Source organism: Scomber scombrus, chromosome 12, assembly GCF_963691925.1.
Source record: "Scomber scombrus chromosome 12, fScoSco1.1, whole genome shotgun sequence".
Taxonomy (NCBI): Eukaryota; Metazoa; Chordata; class Actinopteri; order Scombriformes; family Scombridae; genus Scomber; species Scomber scombrus.
The window spans coordinates 1,315,705-1,335,656 of NC_084981.1; the positions used below are offsets into that span (position 1 = coordinate 1,315,705).

At 38.7% G+C, this 19,952-nt stretch overlaps 3 protein-coding genes across 3 annotated transcripts in view; 2 read left to right on the forward strand and 1 right to left on the reverse strand.

Moving 5' to 3' along the window:
* The first annotated feature begins 209 nt into the window (after window positions 1-209).
* On the forward strand, window positions 210-7,146 carry aprt (adenine phosphoribosyltransferase). Its single transcript, XM_062430294.1, has 5 exons — window positions 210-346; window positions 2,780-2,883; window positions 3,518-3,651; window positions 5,464-5,542; window positions 6,099-7,146. The coding sequence occupies exons 1-5, from the start codon at window positions 258-260 to the stop codon at window positions 6,236-6,238; spliced, it is 546 nt and encodes a 181-aa protein (XP_062286278.1). The 5' UTR covers window positions 210-257; the 3' UTR covers window positions 6,239-7,146.
* Window positions 7,147-9,592: 2,446 nt separating this feature from the next.
* On the reverse strand, window positions 9,593-14,552 carry cdt1 (chromatin licensing and DNA replication factor 1). The gene is made up of 10 exons (XM_062430727.1): window positions 14,142-14,552; window positions 13,670-13,801; window positions 12,574-12,869; window positions 12,271-12,465; window positions 11,720-11,865; window positions 11,047-11,147; window positions 10,709-10,897; window positions 10,363-10,530; window positions 10,048-10,249; window positions 9,593-9,800 (listed from the first exon to the last, which is right to left on the reverse strand). Exons 1-10 carry the CDS (start codon window positions 14,550-14,552, stop codon window positions 9,637-9,639), a joined length of 2,004 nt encoding a protein of 667 aa, XP_062286711.1. The 3' UTR covers window positions 9,593-9,636.
* Window positions 14,553-17,172: 2,620 nt separating this feature from the next.
* piezo1 (piezo type mechanosensitive ion channel component 1 (Er blood group)) overlaps window positions 17,173-19,952 on the forward strand; it is a 91,142-nt gene continuing 88,362 nt past the window's right edge. Inside the window, 1 exon segment of the mRNA XM_062430204.1 lies at window positions 17,173-17,583. Within this exon segment, the coding sequence (XP_062286188.1) occupies window positions 17,520-17,583 (64 nt within the window). The 5' untranslated portion in view covers window positions 17,173-17,519.

A 19,952-nucleotide genomic window follows, 5' to 3' on the forward strand; every position in this document is an offset into this window, starting at 1 on the left:
AGCTTTCTCTTGTCTGATTAAAATTATTTAATAGAGAGCTGAGACTCATCTGGTTGGGGGATTTGGACTGTTGGTCTTACTCACTGTAACACAACAACAACAACATGTGCACTTCAGTCCAGAGGAGGGCGGTAAAGAGTATTAGTGCTGTGTGTGCGCGCGCACATTTACGAAGACATGAAGAAAAAGAAGTAGTAGAAGACCCACAGTAGGGCAACGACAGCAGGACTGTTCCGGTGACACTTCACACTCACACCATGGCATCAGACTCACAATCTAAACTACAGCTGGTTGACAAACACATTGGAGTGTTTCCAGACTTTCCAAAGAAAGGAATCCTGTTCAGGTAAGTCAGCTGTTACTTCTCTTCTACTATTAAACCTCGTGCTGTGTACAAACCATATACAGTCTATGGTACAAACACTGTTTAAAGCTTGATCTGTGGAAACACTTCCCACAGGGTTACACATGTTTTACCTGTGTGGGCAGCACGTGCATAGTTTGACATGCTGTATTAATGCTCTTCCTCCTGCACGCTGGACACCAGCACATTGGACAGGTAGTGGCACGTGGGGTGAACAGAGACAGAGACAACAGCCTATGAGAGAGGAGAGACTTTGCTTTCATATTTTTATATATAAATTATGATGAAATAAATAAAAATAATGAGGTGTCATGTGGTGAAAGGTGACATTCTAAACGTATGTAGCAGCTGTTACTTTCTCTGACATTCTGTACACACGCATTGTTTGTTTCAGCCCAATAACCTAACCGTCACTTTTTGTTTGTTTCAAACAAAAAGTATTCAGTTGATGCCTGAGGTGAGGTACTGCTCCAGGGATCAGTTACCTCCTGTCAACAGCTGTAGGCTACAGAACAAACTGATAGCTGGCTTTCATTGACCCCCCCCCCCCCCCCCCCCCCCCCTTAAACAATATTTAAACATTGACTAACTCCAGTCAGTTGCTGCTATCTTGCATAGGATCAGATATGTCATGACTCTGGTGCCAGTTTACTGCACTGTTTACTATATACATGCACTTGAATGGACAGGAAGACAGTAAAAGCAAAGAATGATGAAAGATGATAATGTCAGTTTGCAGTGATGACTTTATACTCATTCATTATATCCATTTACATCGCTCCACTTCATGCATCATACAGATGTTTTATCTACCAAATCAAATATCCAACCTGTGCAGCACATTTACAGATTGATAGAACCCAGCAGCTATAGAAATGCTTTTCCCCAGCATACAAGATCTTATACTTAAGCTGTTGCTTAAGTTTCACAGGAACACAGTCTCAGATACTGATGTTAGTCAGAATGTCTAGGATCATGTAGCGTGTGGTGCTGAGAACATGTAGTGTAAACACTGCCTATATGTGGAGGCTCCAACTTTTTGAAAATGGGACTTATTTTGATATAACTTCCATCACAAGATCCATTGACATGACATTTCCAGAGCTTTTAGCCACATGGCTTGGCTGTCATCATTTAATGGAGTTCTCTCTGTGGTCATGGTCACCTGTTTTTGTAGGTGGCGTCCTCACAGCTTAAAGAAAACATTTTTACAGTGTGGACCCTCTCATATTTTCTCATACTCTTCATCATTCCTTTCAGTTCTAACACTTGATTTAACAGCTGTAGCAGTCACGGATCACACAGCACACAGTTTAAGCAGATTATCTACTGTATAAATCATATGGTCACACTGTTGTGGAAAATGGAAACTACTTTTCAGAGACCCCCCCCCCCCCTTAATCAGTATTATCCATTCTTTTCTTTTTAAATATACTTTATTCAAAGAATTCCATTTTTAGTAAATCACAAAAGAAAATACAGACAGACAGACAGACAGACAGACACACACACACACACACACACACACACACACACACACACACACACACACACACACACACACACACACACACACACACACACCAAAACATTATTCATTAATTCAATTCCTGCAGAGCTCCTGTCCACTTCATACTTCCTGTGTGTGTATGCTGTTTCGCAATCCAGCAGTTAAAGTGCAGTGAGAGGAAAGGTCACATCGGGATCGGCTCTTCATATACACACTTTGACAGTGAAACATGGAGGATTGTTACACAGAAATGGATTTAAAAAGGACCGGTGGGACATTCCTAGAGCAGAGCAGAGAGTGGTGATCCATCCAGCCAGCTGCAGGCAGATGTTGCAGAGCCTACCAATGTAGAGTACTACTGATATGTTTGGTCTACAGTGTACAATGCTCTACAGAGTCTCTGAGCTGTGTGGAGAGGCAGTGACTTTATAAGGTATAACCTGATGTGCAATTTTACTTTGTTAAATGAAGGCCTCAGTTTAGTTAAATGAAGTTTAGTTAAAAGTACATTTGTGGATTAATCAACAAGAATTTGATATTGATAAATAGTGTCAATCATACATCACAGAGAAATGCCATCTATCGTCAGGTTCTAGTTCTGCTGTGAGAGGAAGTACTGCTCATCTCTCATTTATTATATTATAAATTACATTTTGGACTAAAGGGTTAATTGATTAAGTGAAAGAAAACAACCTTCATCTTATTATCACATGTAAGTCCTTTTAGTTACTAGCTTATGATTTTACTACATTAAATATACAGTATATGAAGCTAATGGGGATCCTTATAAAGAATAAAGAAGGTCATAAACGGCTCACCTTACTAGGAAATGTGCTTTCACAATCTAAATATATTGATATGTATTTTGGCTCACTGTGTGATGATGTAATGTGTGTATCCTGTAGAGACATCTGTCCCCTCCTGAAGGATCCAGCAGCTCTGACAGCATCAATCGACCTCTTTGAAGAACATGTGAAGAAGAATTATCCACAGGTTGAACTGATAGTTGGTAAGAAAACAAAGCGATATACTTTACCTGATGAGCCTTCCAGGACAGTAAGGAGCTTTAAATATTTGACTATTTTCTAGAACACATGTTTATATGTTTTTAAAGGTGTTAATATGTCTTTTGTTTTCATGTGCCTGTGGTGATCATAACTGATCTGTTAAGAACAACATATTGGTTCTATGTATGCTGAGTGTGTGTTTGGAAGTGACAATAAACCTGAGTGTGATTACCACTGATCAACAAATAAAATCTCATAATACCAGTGTAATAAAAAACCAAAAAACTTCCAGAATGACGTGAATATAATACAAGTAAAAGCTAAGAGTATTTATCCCCTTTACTGTCACACACCTGAATCATCTCTGCTGCTGTCGGTCAAGTTGAATGAGTTGAATGGAGATCACATGACTTTACATTTTCTTTTATATTAGATAAAAATACATCTGCATCAGGACAAGAAGCTTATAGAAAGAGGGGGAAAAATGTGGGTGCAGCAGTATACTCATTTGTGATTAGTTAGTGGTTTTGTAACAGCAGATGATCATGTGTTAAGATTAGGTCTTAGATAGGTCTTTTTAATGCATACATTGCATGTATCACATTTTTTCTTGTGTGTGTGTGTGTGTGTGTGTAGGCTTAGATGCTCGTGGTTTCCTGTTTGGGCCTCTGCTCGCCCAGCGGCTGGGGATTGGATTCATCCTGGTCAGAAAGAAAGGCAAACTGCCTGGAAGCACTGTGTCTGTGGCATATGAACTGGAGTATGGCACGGTAAAGAACACACACACACACACACACACACACACACACACACACACACACACACACACACACACACGTACACACAAAGGATTTTGTTCAAAGCAATATTTTACTCTACCTTGGCTACATGAGCATTATGGCAGCTTGCATGGCAGCCTCTGCTATCACTGTATGAATGTGTGAGTGAGTGAGTGTTGGCATGTAGTGTAAAGCACTTTGAGTGGTTGGAAGACTAGGAAGGTGCTATATAAATACATTCCTCTTACCATTTACAGCTATTGATGATGCTAAATGAGCATTTTTACAAGTCTAGGAAGTTAACAGTTTATTGAATGTGACTTGGAACACTCGTACAAGCAAACCTCACAGAAACAAATCAAGGGAGTTTTAGGAGAAGAATCTGAAAACCTTCTTGTCTGAGGCTCACTGTCTTGCTGTTTCTATTTAACAGCATAGAGTAGAATGCATACATTAGGCAGCTTTGTAATTATTGGAGCACAAGCATGTTCCCTGAAATATCAGACTGGTCTTTCACATGTATTTTATTTGTTAGTTTTTTTCAAATCTTTCGTATGTTCTTTACTTAACATAGAGAGTGAGCCTGGCTCATGATGGTGTCCTGTAGCCTCCACAAGGACTGCGCAAGTATTACATAACAGCAGATTGAACGTGTGTACATGTGTTCTTTGTGGTAGAACTTGGTCCTGGGTGCTGGCTTTCTCCTAGACTGCTGCACCATCACAATTTCACAGCTGTTGCTGAACGCAGCTGTTACAGCCTTCTGGGTTTCAGATTTCTTTCTTTAAGTAAGAGCTACACTCACTGTTCCATCTGTAACATGCAGTGTACTGACTGGCCACCAAACTTTAAACACATGATGCAGTTAGCGGTAACTTTCAGTAAATGCTTCTTTGCATTTTTAGGAGAGAGCGCTGCCACTGTTAATACTTAACTTCCTTACAGATTCAGTATATATATATATATATATATATATATATATATATATATATATATATATATATATATATATATATATATATATATATATATATATATATATATATATATATATATATATATATATATATATATATATATATATATATATATATATATATATATCCACTCTCCATTATTTGTGTCAGGGTGTGAATTCTTTAGGAGGTGTCTTTAAATAAAAACATAAATGTACATGGAATGTAAAAAAATGACTAGATTGCGAACATGGAGTACAAATTGTTTGTTTAAAAAAAAAAGTTTTTAACTTTAACTTAACTTTTTTAGCAGCACTTTATTATAACTGATGTTTATTTAGTAGTTTAGCATTTTAATGATTTATAGTAGTTTAGAGGAGATTTTGAAATATCAAGATATATATTGTGTATTGTGATATAGCCTAAAAATATTGCAATATTATATAATATCCTCCAGCCCTACTCTATAATCAGGACTTCTTAGCTCTGGAAGTATTTGCCTGAAGATCTGAGTCTGCAGACTCGTGATTATTATTAAAGCCTTTTATATGAGTTAACCATCAGTTATATATATATATATATATATATTTTTTTTTTTTGTATTTATTCATATTCCAGTTCGACATTATTTGTTAATTTGATGTATTCTTTTCTTTTCATCATTCTATTCACTCTGTCTCTTTTCATTGTCTTCATTGTCATAGCCTCTTTCATTCTATTTCATGTTGCATCATTTTATTTACTCGTAGTACTGAAATGTTTTAATCTTGGTTTACCCACGTGAAGCAGCCTGTCTGAACAAAGTTTTACTATTTCTTTTCAAATGATTTTCTTGCTGTGTGTGCAGGCAGAGGTGGAGATCCAGGAGGATGCAGTGGCTCCAGGACAGAAGGTTCTGCTCATTGATGATCTTCTGGCTACCGGAGGTGAGACTGTTACATCTGCTTTATAATCATGTTCAGTGGGTTCAGTCTGACTGGAGAACTTTAGTTTTATTTTTAACAACCCCAACACTTTATCGTTCTGCTCTTATTTCAAAATAAGATGATTCTGCTGACATAATGGATTGATCTGAACATGCCTGTCTCACTGGAGAGGCTTCACTCATACTCAGCCTCTGAATTACATCTCATATTAAATTCCTTAAAGTAACACTTATGTGATCTCTATGGGAAAATGAGGTTATTATAAATATGATTATTTTAGTGCCAGTAGGGGAAGTGGTTCACACACACACACACACACACACACACACACACACACACACACACACGGCACTGGGTGTGTTAATGCTATTACACTGGTCTTAACAAAAATAGATAGTGTATGACTTGTGATCTTTGCCACTGGAATAAATTTAGACTTTTAAAATTATTATAATTGTTAAAATGGATTAAATAGCAGTAATAAATGTATTTTAAGCTGCATTTAAATGTTTCATAGACTATTTCAAACTTTGAGATGTGTGTTTGTATGTTGCAGGGACTCTGTTTGCAGCCTGTGAGCTGATGAGAAAGCAGCAGGCGGAGGTTCTGGGCTGTATGGTAGTCATCGAACTGAAAGAACTTAACGGAAAGGACAGATTGAAACCACACAGTGTGTTCTCCCTGGTGCGGTACTAATGAGCACTACAGCTGTCACAATGGAAACAAGTCTAACATCTGTTAATAGATGCGTCCAAGGAAACAAAAAACCTCTTCTTTTTTTATTTTTTTTAGGAAATATGTTTATTGACATTTCCTGTTTTTGACACGTGTACAAATCACATGTTGAATCATTTTAATGATTAAATCCCCCTCCACTCACTCCCTGCTCAGCACACACTCACAGATCTTCTACAGCAGGGGTGTCAAACTCATTTTAGTTCAGGGGCCACATACAGCCATATTTGATCTTAAAAAAAAGAAAGAAACAAAGACAGTAAGTACATTGATAAGGAAAACATACACACAGAGTATACACATAAAATCACTCTTATACCACAGTGAATAGAAGTTGGGCTGACTCAAGTATCCCAATTTGTTACATAGATTAGATTATCAAAGTCAATAAGAAAAAAGTTTGACTTTGTTGAACTTTATTATTATTATTACACCTTTTTGTTATTTTACTCATACTGTACAGTTATGCAATTGGTACTAAAATGCATTTTAAATGTTCTAATTCATTTGTACATCTTAGTAGTTATTAATAACCTGGTTGCAGCAGCTTGAGCTTTACCAAGCATACTTTGGACCTATGGCAAGGACACATGTTATATGGACCCTGTTAAGAGTCTTAATGTCTTTGAGTGTCTAAAATATTTAGTTCCGTTCAGCTAATGCATGCTGGGATCATCCATGTGTGCCTAACAATAGGAAGACATGTATAGAGGATGGATGGATTGATATGAAAGACATAACATGTTTTTTCTGCATGACCAAATGTTTCCTTTTTTTGCACAGTTTGTCATTGTATTGCATTTTGTTATGATGGAAAAGATCTGAATATACTAAACACATCTGAAATAATATAAACACTGCTGGTTGAACATTACTGTGTCTGTCTCTCTCTCAAATTCAAATAAGCTTTATTGACATGACAGATCAGAAATGTATATGTTAACATTATTAGATGATTACAAATAACTATATGACATTTATATATAGTAAAAACATGTATCACTGAGCTTGTTTCTCTTAGTGTGACATTACTGAACATGCAGCTATTGTTACACATTGACTCCTCTCCCCACATAGATAGGACAGTGGATAAACTCAGTATGTTAATGATTTATTTTTTCAAATAAAACCTCTCTAATCTTTATATTTTTAGTAAATTCACAGTATAATAGGAAATGAGATTCTGTCTCCACCTCTCTTTGATGACAAAGTGAACATTTCCTGAACATTGTCTGTTTTTCTAAGTTGTCACAGTGGTCAGGAACTCTTCCACCATGTACTCTCTATTTAGGGTTAAAGGTCTCTGTCTTTCTCTCTCTCTCTCTCTCTGTCTTTCTTCTCCTTCTTTCTCTCTCTCTCTCTCTCTCCTCCTTTCTCTCTAAACCCCAAGGCAAATGGTCGCCCACCTAGAACCCAGTTCTGAGGTTACTTCCTGTTAAAGAGGAGTTTTTCCTTGCTGCTGTCACCAAGTGCTGCTCATGTTGGAATGTTGGGTCTCTTTAAATTAAATTAAAGAGTACAGTCTGGACCTGCTCTATGTGTAAAGTGCCTTGAGATGACTTATGTTGTGATTTGGTGCGATATAAATAAAGATGTAATTGTATTAAAAAATGATTATTGTACAACAAGTAGACAAACACACACAGAGCAGCATCAGTTCATCCTGACAAAGAACACATCTAATCTATTATAGTTTCTGAAAGGTCAAATTATTCCGTGATTGGTCAAGTTTATAACTATCAGTTTATATGATCACAGCCAATGGTAAACCATGACACATTCATCTGCATACACATGTATGTTACTTGAGAGCTACATTATGTATGTTCTGCTCATCCCAAAACTCAGAGCTTCTATTTGGACATGAGCCAGAATGAGTAGAGAACAGCAGGCCTCTTTACATAATCACAAAGTAGAATTTAGACAGTGACAATGAAATAACTTCAACTTTTTTGTTTCACAAGTTCCCTGCAATAGCCAAATGAAACTAATTCTCTTATATCAAATACAAGGTTATTAAATGGATCCAAATCTAATAATATTAGCTGATTGAAAGCAAAAAAACCAAACTAAAAACCTTTCACTGATCACCTTTAGACTTCTAAATCAGGTTATAAAAAATGTCATGAAGGTACATGAGAAACTATTTCTCCTGTTAGATGAGCTTCCACATGACCCTAACCCACCTATGATGTCACAGATACATGCCAGCTGTACAGTGGTATGCTAGCCAATGACACACATTTAAATTATTATTCAACCTTTAAATCCCTAGGAATCTGCTTATTGCTACACCTTCAGTTAGGAGCTTGGTGTTTGACTTGTGTTTAGTTGAGCTAGAAATGGTTATGCTATTTTACTAGCCTAGCTTCTTCTAAACAAAAACAGTCTGTCATGTAACCATCTTCATGAGTGTTTAAATGCCCTGTGATGTGTTTAGTTATAGAGGGGGCTCAAGTGATGAACAGGTTAAAACCCCTGTCCTGTAGCTTAGCTCTTGCTTAGCTGTGTTTCACATCTTAAAGGGGATCATGAAGTATTTAATAAAAATAAAAAAACAGCACTGATGTTTGAATCCCTCCATGTGGACTTTGGTCTGATAGATGTGGCGTTGAGGCACAATGCTGTTAACTTTTTTTCCTGAGGCGTAAAAGAAATTCCATCACTTCCATTGTTCTGAAATGTGGTGAGAACAGATGAAAACTGTGCGACACCATGCCACGACTGCTAAACCACTTAACTCTCCTGTCTCTGGTGTAACTTACCATCATTTTCAGATAAATCAAAGTTATTATTGCCTTTGCTTTATGGTTTGTTACATTTTAATTGTGTTCACACAAAAAAAACAACTGGAGGCAGCAGAGTTCTGACACACGCTTTGTATTTCTTCAACATTCATCAAACTTCACTTTTAAAAATGTAAACACTCTACACTGTAGAAAGCGGATCCCTAAAAAGACTGGAAGCAGATGAAAACATCTGTACGCGCCAATTATACACTCTGATGGAGAAAAAAAAAAAGCCTTAAACAAAAACACATCAGTATCATAACAGAACTGTAGTTAAAAACAACCTGTTTACAACACAGGAGGATGGTTAGAAATACCACAACCATGTCCGCTCAGTCCCATGTGGCTCAGGATACTGGGTTGGTAGTCATGACTACACTCATCTGACTGTCACTGATGTTCAGCCTGAAGCACAGCGTCCAACATGTCAAACAAATTAGTGACATTAACTAAAAAAAAAGAGGCACAGGAGCCTTCAGTCTGTTAGCAGCACATACAGCAGGAATGTGAGAGGTGAGCAGTGTGAAAGTCCATGTCATCACTCTGTCATTAGAATTTGCTCTTCATCTCTCAGAGTCTCTCCTCTTCTTTGAGTCTGCTGCTCAGTTTGTCCAGAACCACGCTGAGCTCCGTGTTCTTGTTCAACTTCAGGTAGAAGTCCTTCCTGATTGGATGGATACTCAGCCAATCAGCCGCCACTTCTGCCAGCAGGCGGATGTGTTTCTCCATGTCACCTGTTCATTAGAGAGAACAAGCAAATTAGATATAAGACAGAAGGGCCCGACCGATACTGGAGTTTTGGAAGCTGAATTAGGAAAAAGGATTAAATATAGATAAAATGTGACCTATATATATATATGAAAAAAATAACATAAAATCACATAGACACATATCGGATGGCATAAAGACCAATACGGATATATCTAATAGGCCAATATGGGTCATGCTCAGTACTGCCAGTAGAATCAGCTGTTAACTGACCTGTGCTGAGAGCAGATCTGTAGCTGCCCACCATCTTTTTACAGGCCACCTCCATGATCAGAGCCGGTTTCTTCTCAGCGATAAACACGTTCCGCAGAATCCTCGCCAGCTCCCCGAGCCGTGACATCATCAGCAAGCGATCCTCGTGGGTGGGGTTTCGAGTCATGGCTGCCTGGAGCTTCTGGGACTCCTTCGCTCGAATCTGAAAACACCAAACAGTCAGACGGTCAATGAACCACCCAAAGCAACAGGACACTGATACATAACACGGTTCTCTGATAGGGCCTTGAAGAACCCTCTGACTGGTGTACATACCCTGTCCAGCAGGGACTGGGACACTCCTTTCAAGGCAGTTGGGACCTGAGCTGCAGCGGTAGGTGATGGAGCAGATGTTTGGGTGGCTGGTGGGTTGTTTACAGGTTTTGGCTCTTTTCTCTCTGCGTCTTCTGTCCTCAGAGCCAGAGAAACCAGAGCCTTCTCCATCTGGAAACAAGAAGAACTATTGTGTAAGTACACTGACAGACTGAATACATACTGTTTATGATGAACTCAGATTACATTCCGAAGCTTCTTCTCTAAACTTCAGAACCTCCAGGTGTATATCTGGTATTATAAAACTGAGTATGACCACCAGAAGACCACTTTCAAATCAACACAGTACCTTGGGTGTGATGAGTGAGCAGGCTTTGTCCAGCACCTCCTGAGCTGTGGTCAGTTTCTCAGTGTGAGGAGGCTGAGGCAGTGAACTGATGTGCACAGCTGGAACAGTGTCTACATTGAAGCGAGGGTGCCAGCGGGTCAGTCTGTCTTCTGGTACAGACACCGTAGGAACCAAAGAGGACAGGAAGACCTACAGACAGACAGACAGATGGAGAGGTGGTTTGAAAACTAGTAGATGCCAAAATGTGGAGAAATGTGTCTCAGCTCACACCACTGTGTTTATTTGAAATATTGGAGCTGACTGCGATTCTCAAAGTATGAAACCAAGCAGCTGCTCACCGTGTGGTGCTGTTTAACAATAGAAACCAGGTTGTGGTGGAAGATGTGTCTTCTCTCCAGGAGACGAGAGGCTGACAGGATGGAACGAGCTTCATTCTGATCTGTAGACACACACACACAGGAATGAAACATAGTCAGTTCTTTTATATGCTGGGTTTTACATAGCATGCTGGTGTGTGATGTGTAACACAACAGTGTCAGCTACCTGTACCTTTTACAAAGACGTCAAGCCGACTGTCTCCATAGCCAGCTTATTAGCAAATCAACTCTACCCCCTTGCCCCCCCACTCCCTTTTATACATTTCTCCTTCTCCCCCTCTCCCTCTTCTCTCTCTCTCTCTCTCCCTCAACCCCAACTGGTCAAGGCAGATGATCGTCCACTTAGCATCCGGTTCTGCCTGAGGTTACTTCCTATTAAAAGGGGAGTTTTTCCTTGCTGCTGTCACCAGGTGCTTCTCATGTTGGAATGTTGGGTCTCTTTAAATTAAATTAAAGAGTACAGTCTAGACCTGCTCTATGTGTAAAGTGCCTTGAGGTGACTTTTGTTGTGATTTGGCGCTATATAAATAAAGACTGATTAGCAAGGAGGAATAAAAGTACTGCATTCCCTCTCTGAACATGCAGTGTAAATGCAGTTAGTATGTTTACAGACTGAAAAGCAGTGTGTTCTCACCAGAGTGAATGTTGGGTTCCACAGTGAGCTGGTAGCTGCCCCTCTTAATGCTGCTGTTGAATGTTGGGATGTTCTTCTCTTGTCTGAACGTATACGCCTCAGCAAACACCGTCTTTATCTGACCAACGTGGCTCTCCTCAAACCGCCTGAGACAGGGACAAAGAGAACAGGCACAAGTAAGTTTCTGACAGACAGAAGGCCTCTGACCTCAACAAACTCCGAGAAAATCAAAGCGAGTGTAAGAAGGATTATCTGTGTGGTGATAACATAAAGGGTGCTACAGTCAGCTTGAACTATGGAGGATATTAATGGTCAAAATTAAAATTAAAAAAGATTACTTTACTAAACTTGAAATGGATAGACATTGAAAAACCTAATTTAAAATGTAAAATGATCATTTGTATGTAAAGAGACAAAGAAAAAAAGTGAAATTTGAAACACCCTTTTACATCCATATTATTTAATTCCTCATCATTTTTCAGAAATTAAAAAACAGAAAAAAAAAAAAAAAAAAGAGTACAATCACACCATCTCTCCATCCTTCCACCTACTTGTGCGTCATGTCCTGAACTCCCTGTTTGATCTTGGTGAAGGTGGACGTCTCGTTGCGGTTGTACATCATGGCGACCACAGTGTCCATACTCCTGAACATCTCAGCCAGGACCTTGTACTGGTACGGCAGGGATAAGCCTGGGGGGGCTGCCTGGGCGAGGGTGTGGTACCTCTGATATGCTGGCTGCTCAGCACTGAAGGACCAGAGAAGAACAAATATGTAAGCGTCTAAGTTGGACTGAACTGTAAAATGTAACGTGCCATCTGTGTGTGTGTGTGTGTGTGTGTGTGTGTGCGCTCACCTCTCCTGTGATTGTGTCTCACTCTGCCTGCTCTCCTCCTTCCTCCTCTGAGCTTTAGCTGCCAGCTCTTTGGCTCGTGCTAAGGTGGACTTGAGGGTCTTAGCATCAGAGGAGGGGGGCACGGTGGAAGCAGGAGAGGTGCTTGTAGGTGCTGGATCTACTGGAGAGGAGGAGGAAGAGGAAACTGAAGTGGAGGAAACTGAAGAGGAGGAAGCAGTGCTGATTTTTTCCTCTGCCTGTTTCTTGATCCTCTGAAGGCGAGACTTGAGAGCTGTGATGTCCTCTTTAGACAGCACCTGAGACACAGGGGGGTGGTCAGGACTTTTAACTATACAGGAGACAATATTCTGCACATTTATTTATTTGTGCCAAAGAAAGTTTTAGAAATCGAAGACGTAAATCTTTTACGTTTTCAATAGGAATGGAAAAGTCTAAGCCTAATTTTGCTTTTAATGTAATAACAATAAATGAGCACTAATATAACAACACTACAGTACTGCCTTCTGTATTTATGAATGAAGCAGAGCAGTGACTTTTATTTATAACAATACAGAAACTACAAGTTTTTTTTAAATTAATCAGTTCCTATGTTATTCTTGTGGTTGTGGAATTTTCTTTAACAATGAGACACATAATGTATCATTTTAATTACATGCACTAGATCAGCAACAAAATGTTGATTTTCCACAACTAAATTAAACTGTTGGAAACATTAAGTTAGTAATGATGGATTACTTTACCCCAAAAACACTGGTCAGGAGCTTCAGATCAATACCACACACCTTCTCTTTATAAGCACAATCATCAATTAGTAAAAGTGTTTCTCTAATTTATACAGTTAGCATGAGAGCAGCTGCTTAATAAGATGAGGTGACTGGGGAGGACAGAATGTTTGCTCCTCATTTGTGTTCACTGAAAGAATTGTTGGCAAAAGAACTGAAAACTCATTCAAAACCATTCTTGGTTAAATATTTGCAGTATTAGAAACTTTTATTAAAAATCTACCAGCTATTTGATTTAAACCGAAATGTCCCTAAATGATGATCACTGTTGATTGTTGGAAGTGACAGGAGGATATTCACAGATCATATGTTACCTTGCTGGCCTGTCCTCTGTTGCTCCTGGTGACATGAGTCTTCTGTGGAGAGCTGCTGGTCTGGATGTTATCATGGTTCTCAGACACTGAGGCCTGCTGGCTCACCTCACTGTGCGGCGGCTGGGCTGCAGTCTGGACACACAGCAACAAACCATCATTTGTTATTTATATTCAGTGTGACAACATATATGATTTACAGATGCAAGCATGGACGATGCTGGAAACTGTCTTCTAACACTGTGAGGGTTGTCCACAATCTAACCACCAGGTTTAACTGCAAGTCCAATCCATTGATTCTAAACAGATGATAGCTGGTGGTTAAGTTACCTGGATATGAAACAATAACTTTGTTTATATAAAGTTAATATTATCATTACTTAATGAAACAATACGTGCTGTCATTTAGAAGAGGATGTGCTTCATCATGCAGTGAACAACAGTATGAGTTAATAGTGAAATCAAGCAGATCTACCTGTGGTGTGTCCTGAGGGAGGATCAGTTTCTTTCTGGCCGTCTTCCTTGTTACTTTCTCGGCGTCTCTCTCCGCTTCTTGCCGTCTCTTCTTGGAGGTGCTGTGTTCAGCGGTGGCTGAGAACACGGCTGCCCCGAGGTCAAACTGTGCGTCGGTAGAAGTCCTCTTCGGGGTCTGGGGACTACAGGGATGGTTCTTGTCTGTGTGGATGCCAGTAGACTTTCCATCGTTCTGTCCCACAGCCTCATCGATCACTCGGAGAAACTCTTGGTGGACAGAAGATGAAGACAGGAGAGCGTCTTTGTTTTTAGAAGCAGAACGTCCTGCAGCAGTATGGCTGCGCTGCTTGGCTTGTTTAACCGGAGCTTTCTTTCTCTGAGAGAAGAAGTCTGTAACCCGAACCTGAGACATACTGCTGCTGCTGGATCAGGACCGACGAAACTGTGTGGATCTACTGTAAACCCTGCGTCTCTATATATATATGAACTGTGTCGATCAACAATGGTTCTCCGGAAATGTTCACACACTGAACAGGAAGGAGAAAAGGAGTTTCGCGCGAAATGATTATAGCCCCGCCCCATCCGTCTACGTCACAGGTCTGATATTTTAATGACGTGCCTGTTGATGAATTCAAGTCACGCACGTGTTTAATGTGTGATTTGATCTTTTCAGCTTTGTGGCCACTTACAGAAAATACTATGAGACGTGATTATTTCTAGATTTGTCTCAACCTTAACATACTGTTCAGGGTCAAATTACTGAGAGCTGTAAAAACACTATAAAACATTTCTTTAGCTGGATTTCTCCTAATGTGACCCACAGTATAAAAAATTTAAATAAAATGAATTTTTTATTTTGTTATATTTGTGCGGCTGATACACATTTTATTTATGGAGATGTACAAATTTGACCTGTGTTTATTATGTTTATGTTTTACCATGTAGTCATAGTCATCATATTCTACAAAATTGTTCTTCAGGACATTAAATGAGTGATTGTGAATGTCTAATAAAACATTTCTGATTGACTGAGAATTTTGTGAATTTTTATAGTGAATTGGTGAAGAGACTAATTATGAGTCAGAATATGAACAGTATGTAAGGGTTAAATAAAAGAGATGTTTGACTCTTTCTAACAAAGTGATATAAGGCTGATGAGATAAAAACATGAATTCCTCACTGTATAATGTTCTCTGACTACACGTTACATTTCCATCTCATCAGAAACATCAACCTCTGTAGCTGACAATGTGTAATCAAATGCAGAATATTTTAATTCAATCACTCCTGTACTTAAATGGTATATATTTTAAATAAATATTACTTTAAAGTATCTTAAACATCCAACAGATGTATTTTGTTATAGTGGTAACTTTAATCCAACTCACTGGTACTTTGAAACATCAAGAGCATGATTAATCATTTTGGACAATTATCACCTGCCCTCACACATCATGAACAATGGAGCAGAGGTGTGATGGCTACATGTATCTTCACTGGCAACAAGCTTTATTATATTCATGTATTTACTGCTGTTACTGTGTCCTGTTGTGTTTGAGGTTACATGTGTCTGGAATGCTGTCTGCAAATCAAATGTAACTTAAAAGCAAAATAAAACATTACTTTACATATTAGACTTATATTACTTTTAAAACACATCATTAAAATATAGATTATGATGCTTTGCTATAGTTTAAACTGCCCAACAACAACATTCAGTAGTCTGATCTCACTGGATCAGCCACAACATCACATACATGAACACATCAAGTACTTCTACTTTTGAGTGAATTGTGTTAATCATCTCTTAATCTATACATGCAAACCCTTCAATCACAGCTTTGTGCCTCAGTTTCTTCTTTCCTCTACATTACATGTATGGAAAAGTAACAGGATTATATTCAATGTCTTTGCCCCTTATAATTTACTTAAGCCTTTTAAATTGGCATCACACTGTCTGTATGGAGTAAACTAAGAAGGATTAAATAAAAGAAAAATATTCTTCTCCATACCATTTAGATTAGACACAAAAATGCATTTTTTTCACTGTCATTTAATAATAATAATAATAATAATAATAATAATAATAATAATAATAATAATAATAATAATAATAATAATAACAATATACATTTTATTTGTAACACACTTTACATTTGAAGCGAATCTCTAAGTGCTACATGGTAAAGCATCAATATAGAGACAGATAAATATATAAGCATAAAAGTAGAAACCAAATAATGAATTAAAATTAAAGGTTCTGCTAAAAAGAAATAGTTAAGTCCAATTTTAAAACTCTCAATAGTCTATATATAAATACACTATTTAAATACTCTCTCTCTCTCTCTCTCTCTCTCTCTCTCTCACTCACACACACACACACACACACACACACACACACACACACACACACACACACACACACACACACACACACACACACACACACACACACAGAGTAAACATTTCTTCATTTTAAGGGGTAACATGCCAAAAACTATTCTTTTTACACACAGATGCTGTTGCTTTACCCTCACTGCTCCACGTTTTTACTTATTTGTAGCTACGCTAGAGGGCGCTACTGACACACATATACACACACACACACTGACACACACACGCCACACTGATGAAATTCATTTTAGCAACAGGTGTTGCAAGTTACAGTACATTGTGGACGTATTTCCAGCGTGTGCGTTGATTGCTGTGTTATAATTATCATTATATCAAAATAAGCCACTTTTTTTTTTTTTTTACAAACTTGTGTCACCACAGTGCCAATAAAGCGACAACTGCTTTTCGATGCATCGTCTTTAAACTCTACAACACAAGATGTGAAGCATGTGTTATGTGAACTGTATGTTACAGTAGGAACAGCACAGTGTGTTTAACAGCAGGGAGGTGACCAGCAGCAGCAGCAGCAGTAGTGGTGGTGGAGAATAGCTCCTCTGTGAACGCCCTTCAGACTGACTTGCCTCTGAATCACATTTTCCACCTACAACACTGTTACTCCAGACTGGGCCCCTCTGACGGAACACATGCAACTAAACTTTTCTTCCTCACGGACACACTCAGTGAAACGATCTGCTGCTGTGCTCCCACACAGCCAGAGAGGATCCATCCAGTCAGCTGTTAGGAAACTTTTTCTTTGGAAGTTGAAGACTTTGCACTAAAGTTGCTTTGTCTTTTTTTTTTTATGGGAGATCATGAGCGCATATCGGAATAATGCCTATGTCATTCTTCTGTCACGTTTGATCAATCAGTCCCGATGGAACCCTTTAAGTTAACGAGCACAGTATTTAGTGCTGTGATCGATGATAATTAGTGAGGAATCGTTGCTGATTATCGGAGGAGTGAGTATTGATCTCTCTGAGCTGACATGGATCTTCAGGTGATTGTGTGGCTGTTCTACTGCATTCTGCTGCCCACCACGCTGTTAACAGGTAACACACTTACACTTTTTTTTTTTAAATCAAAGGACTTCTAAACACATTTCCCAACAAAAGTCACACATTTACACCCACGTAAACGTGAGCGCTTCAAGTGTCTCGTAACGTAATGGGTGGTAACAGCGAGAAGCAGCGAGAAGGAAAGCTGTAAAAAAAAAAAAAAAAAAAAAAAAAAGCTCACTTCACTGTCAGATTACTGAGAGATAAGAGTAGAGTCAACGTCAACTACCACACTGTTGTTCAGGATTACATATGTCCTCATTTACCATCATAAAACTACAAACTAGACCGTAGTGTTAAATCTCAGTGTGGTTTGGAGGTGTTGATGTTTCCTCTCGTTGTGAAATGTGACAGAGCGGATGAAGCCGTGGTAAACATGAACATGACACACATATAAGTTTAATGACAGTTTTAGAATTGGAATATTAGCCGAATTGAAGAATGGCTTCAGATGTATTTAACAAGTCAGAAATGTTTTCTACAAAATTCCCACATTAGCTGCTGAGTAAAAAAGTCCTTAAACTGAATGATATTTCAGTCAGGTTCGGCAGGGTTAACTTCTGTGCGTTGCGAGCGGTGACTGGTGCAGGTTGATCTTTATTAGTAGTCTCAATGATCTCCTCACTGCTGATGTAAACTGAAACGATGCGTTCAGGTGTGCAGTGTGATTCATAGAATAAATTCATGTCTTGGAATGCTGAATGCCACCACAGCTGTTCTTTCCTCTGTGCTGCAGGCTTCTTTAGTTCTATTATTCTCAGTCTGTTGAATAGTTTCAACTTTAACAAGGTGGCTTAATCTTAGTTGATTTAATAAATTGAGCTTTTATATGGTCAGTTAAGCATTAATAACTAATATGACATAATGATTAATAATGTCTTAAGAATGGAAACCAGTAATAACACAAACCTGAACTACACCAGTGAGGTATTTTATGTCCTCCATACTTTTTTTTTGGCCACAGCATACAAGTGAATTTTGCCTGATCAGTTATAGTCTTAAAAAGTCAAAAATGAAAATGACTTCCACCACAGCTCAACACTGTCAGAGGAAACACAAAGAGGGAATTTGATGCTAAAAAGATGTAAATGTGTCAGATATCTACTTGATATGACTAACTCACACTGATGAAGACTGATAGAAACTACTTTTAAATGGATTTTGTCCTCCATTACTTCCATTGAAAGCACATTTGAAGGAGATCTTCAGTCAGTATGATCAGGAGGAATGATTACAGAGAGTAAAACCTCTTTTACTGTTCATATGGACACCTGACTGTGGTTTTAAGACCTGAAAAACGGTGAATCTATTCTTTAAAGCTCTTGTACACCACTGGTTGTGACGTGGTGTGAGAAGATGTCCATCCTTGATTCTATGTAACGTCAGAGTCCTAATCTAAGACATTGTGGGTTAGTGATGTGGGAAACATGGAGTGGGTAGAAAGTTTAAAAAATGTATACAAAGAGAAGAAGTTTACCGGATGCTCGGCAGAGATTTCCCGTAAAATCTAAAAAAGATAAAGTGATGCAGTGGAGGAAGTTATTTCTTTAGTAGTTGTGGAAAGACAAAAAAAAATGTGCTGGGTTGTTTAGTTACACAAATCCTGTAAGGAAGCAACGCTTTGTATAGTTGTAAACATAGACACACGCAACAGTAACTGGGAAAAATGTGGTGGAGATAATGTTGAGAAATTCTTTTCACTTCCAGTGAATTTGTCACACTGAATCATTCCCAGTGTGAAAGCAGCTGTTTAATGTGTTGACCTGTGCATATGGTATTTATCACTTTTGGGAATCCTGTAGGGAATAAAATAAATTCAGCAGAATTGATGACTCTATTTTAGCAGTGATGTGACTGGTTAGTAGGCAGGCTGAGCTTCTCTGGAGCAGGTTAGCTGTGGCAGCTGTTACAATCAGTTAAAGAAAGATAGCTGATGATGCTGGAAAGCCTGTTAAACACAAAGATAGCTGCCTGACCACTAGTCTTTTTCTCCGCACATTCAGATTTACACACACACACACACGCACACACGCACACACACACACACACACACACACGCACGCACACACACACACACACGCACACACAGAGCATTGATTCATTTCAAAACACAGCCAGTTTAACCACAACTTTAAGCTGTTTTGACTCTGAGATTGTCTCTTCCCCCGAAAATAGCATGTGAAACATCACTTTAATATTTCTTAATCTTTCTGTTTGTGATCATGTGTTGCTGGTTTTATGAGAGAGAGAGAGAGAGAGAGAGAGAGAGAGAGAGAGAGAGAGAGAGAGAGAGAGAGAGAGAGAGAGAGAGAGAGAGATCTCCTGACAGGATGTCACTAGCTAGAACTTGCAGTGTTTCTGTC

What these genes read in the sequence shown, in the direction of transcription:
- aprt (XM_062430294.1), top strand. Translation starts at nt 258, where the DNA reads ATGGCATCAGACTCACAATCTAAACTACAGCTGGTTGACAAACACATT. An exon ending in AAGAAAGGAATCCTGTTCAG is followed by an intron (nt 347 to 2,779) that starts GTAAGTCAGCTG and finishes TGTATCCTGTAG; the next exon opens with AGACATCTGTCCCCTCCTGA. An exon ending in ACAGGTTGAACTGATAGTTG is followed by an intron (nt 2,884 to 3,517) that starts GTAAGAAAACAA and finishes GTGTGTGTGTAG; the next exon opens with GCTTAGATGCTCGTGGTTTC.
- cdt1 (XM_062430727.1), bottom strand. Translation starts at nt 14,552, where the DNA reads ATGTCTCAGGTTCGGGTTACAGACTTCTTCTCTCAGAGAAAGAAAGCT. An exon ending in TTGTTAAACAGCACCACACG is followed by an intron (nt 10,898 to 11,046) that starts GTGAGCAGCTGC and finishes GTCTGTCTGTAG; the next exon opens with GTCTTCCTGTCCTCTTTGGT. An exon ending in CAGATCTGCTCTCAGCACAG is followed by an intron (nt 9,801 to 10,047) that starts GTCAGTTAACAG and finishes TCTAATGAACAG; the next exon opens with GTGACATGGAGAAACACATC.